This window comes from Pistacia vera, unplaced genomic scaffold (assembly GCF_008641045.1).
Source record: "Pistacia vera cultivar Batoury unplaced genomic scaffold, PisVer_v2 Contig951, whole genome shotgun sequence".
Taxonomy (NCBI): Eukaryota; Viridiplantae; Streptophyta; class Magnoliopsida; order Sapindales; family Anacardiaceae; genus Pistacia; species Pistacia vera.
Window position 1 is genome coordinate 259,815 of NW_022196836.1, and position 2,109 is coordinate 261,923.

The following is a 2,109-nucleotide window of genomic DNA, read 5'->3' on the forward strand; positions in this document are numbered from 1 at the left end:
TGAAGACTTGAAACAGTCATCCTAGCAACCATTAATCAGTGCAACTCACTCAAATCCAAGTCCGTCATTGCTCTAATGCTCTAGCCTAGGTTATAAACAACAAATTCAAGTAGTGCTTGAATTTGGCTGTTGTAACTACCTTAGTACCCATATCGGCTGGATTGTCTTCTATAACCATCTTTTTCAAATCAATTTCACTCGAAGCCGCCAAGTCCCTCACAAAATGGTAGCGTACATCCACATGCTTGGTTCTTTCGTGGTAAACAAGATTTTTACTCAAGTAGATCGCACTCTGGCTATCTGAGTAGATTGTCACCTTTCCATCTATCAAAGTTGCCTCTGATAGGATTCCCTTTAACCATACTGCCTCCTTGAACACATTCGCATTTTGCAATTGCAATGTACTCGACTTCTGTCGATGAGAGAGCCACAATGGGTTGCAGTTGTGATTTCCAGCTTATGTAGTTTCCTCTAAGGGTAAAGTAGTAAGAAGTGGTGGATTTCCTTGTGTTTTTATCAACTGCAAAGTCAGAATCTACAAAACCAACCAAATCAAGTGAAGTACCCTTTTTTCCATATTCTAATCCAACCCATAGTGTATTGTTAATGTATTTAATCACCCATTTTAAAGTAGTCCAATGTTCAGCCCCAGGATTGGACATAAATCTACTTAACATGGATATGGCAAATGAAAAATCAAGCCTAGTACTAATCATTGCATACATAACAGATCCTATAGCATTAGCATATGGTACAGACTCCATTTTAATCAATTCAGCATCAGTTTTTGGACATTGGGCTTTATTCAACATGAAGTGGCTGGCTAAAGGCATAGAAACCAGCTTTGACCTAGACATACCAAATCTATCAACCAATTTCTACAAATATGAATGCTGATGTATTTTCAATGCAAAGTTCCTTCTATTTCTATTTACAACCATACCCAAAATTTTCTTAGCAGTTCCTAAGTCTTTCATGCTAAATTTAGAACTTAGTTTGCCCTTTAGTTCAAGTATTTTATCCTTAGACTTACTTATTAATAGCATATAATCCACATACAGCAGTAAGAAAATGGGCATGTTATCACTCAAAGAGAAATAAAAGTAGGTATCATAATTACTTTTAGTTAACCCTATGCTTACAACAAATGAGTCAAATCTCTTGTACCATTGCCTAGGGGACTGTTTGAGGCCATACAAGGACTTGTGTAAGAGGCATACATGGTTAGGAATTCTAGGATTCAGAAAACCAAGGGGCTGACTCATGAATATCTCTTCCTCTAAGTTGCCATGTAGGAAGGTTGTGGTTACATCTAGTTGCTCTAATTCTAAGTTGTGGTGAGCAACTACTGAGAGCATCATCCTAATGGTCTTATACTTTACTACCGGGGAAAAGACTTCATTGAAGTCTATACCCTCCTTTTGGGTGTAACCTTTGGCTACTAACCTAACTTTATACCTAGGGGGTCCTTGTAAGAGATGCCATCCTTTAACTTAAACAACCATTTACATTGAATTGTCCTTTTATTTTTAGGTTTGAGAACAAGGGACCAAGTCCCATTTACCTCCAATAAATTCATTTCCTCCTTCATTGCTACCCATCATTTGCCTTTGTCCTTTGAATTGATAGCTTCTTCAAAGGTTAAGGCTCTGTCCTTTGCACTTTAGTACCTGCAAGTACGGCAATGTATATTATATTAGCATAAGAATACCTTGATAGGGGTCTTACCTCTCTCCTAACTCTATCTCTTGCAAGTTGATACTGTTGCAAGTCTTATTGTGGCTTTGAGGTCTCTTCTGGTTCAGCTTCTTCATCCTGAACAGGACCATTTTCTCCTATTTCAACTTTAGTTGTAGCTGTAGTTTCTGGTTGGGGTGAGTTTGGAGCTTGGACAATAGGCTCCACCTCAATTTGGGTAATTTCAGTTGAGGTTGTGGGAGTATCAGAGATGTTTGAGGCTACTCCACCATGATTGGTGCTCTTACATGGGAATACACCTTCATTGAACATAATATCCCTACTGACTATGATTTTGACCCCTGAAGATTCTCTATCCCACAATCTATAGCCCTTTGTTCCCTCTTGGTACCCTAGGAAGACACACTTGGT

The 2,109-nt window shown here is 38.5% G+C and overlaps 1 protein-coding gene across 1 annotated transcript; it reads right to left on the reverse strand.

The window, feature by feature from the left end:
- Window positions 1-296: 296 nt before the first annotated feature.
- Window positions 297-857, reverse strand: LOC116120947 (secreted RxLR effector protein 161-like). The gene has a single exon (XM_031406925.1). It carries the CDS (start codon window positions 855-857, stop codon window positions 297-299), a length of 561 nt encoding a protein of 186 aa, XP_031262785.1.
- Between the last annotated feature and the right edge of the window lie 1,252 nt (window positions 858-2,109).

Bases quoted from the DNA above. Each gene is read 5' to 3' on its own strand.
- LOC116120947 (XM_031406925.1), bottom strand. From the start codon at position 857: ATGTCTAGGTCAAAGCTGGTTTCTATGCCTTTAGCCAGCCACTTCATG.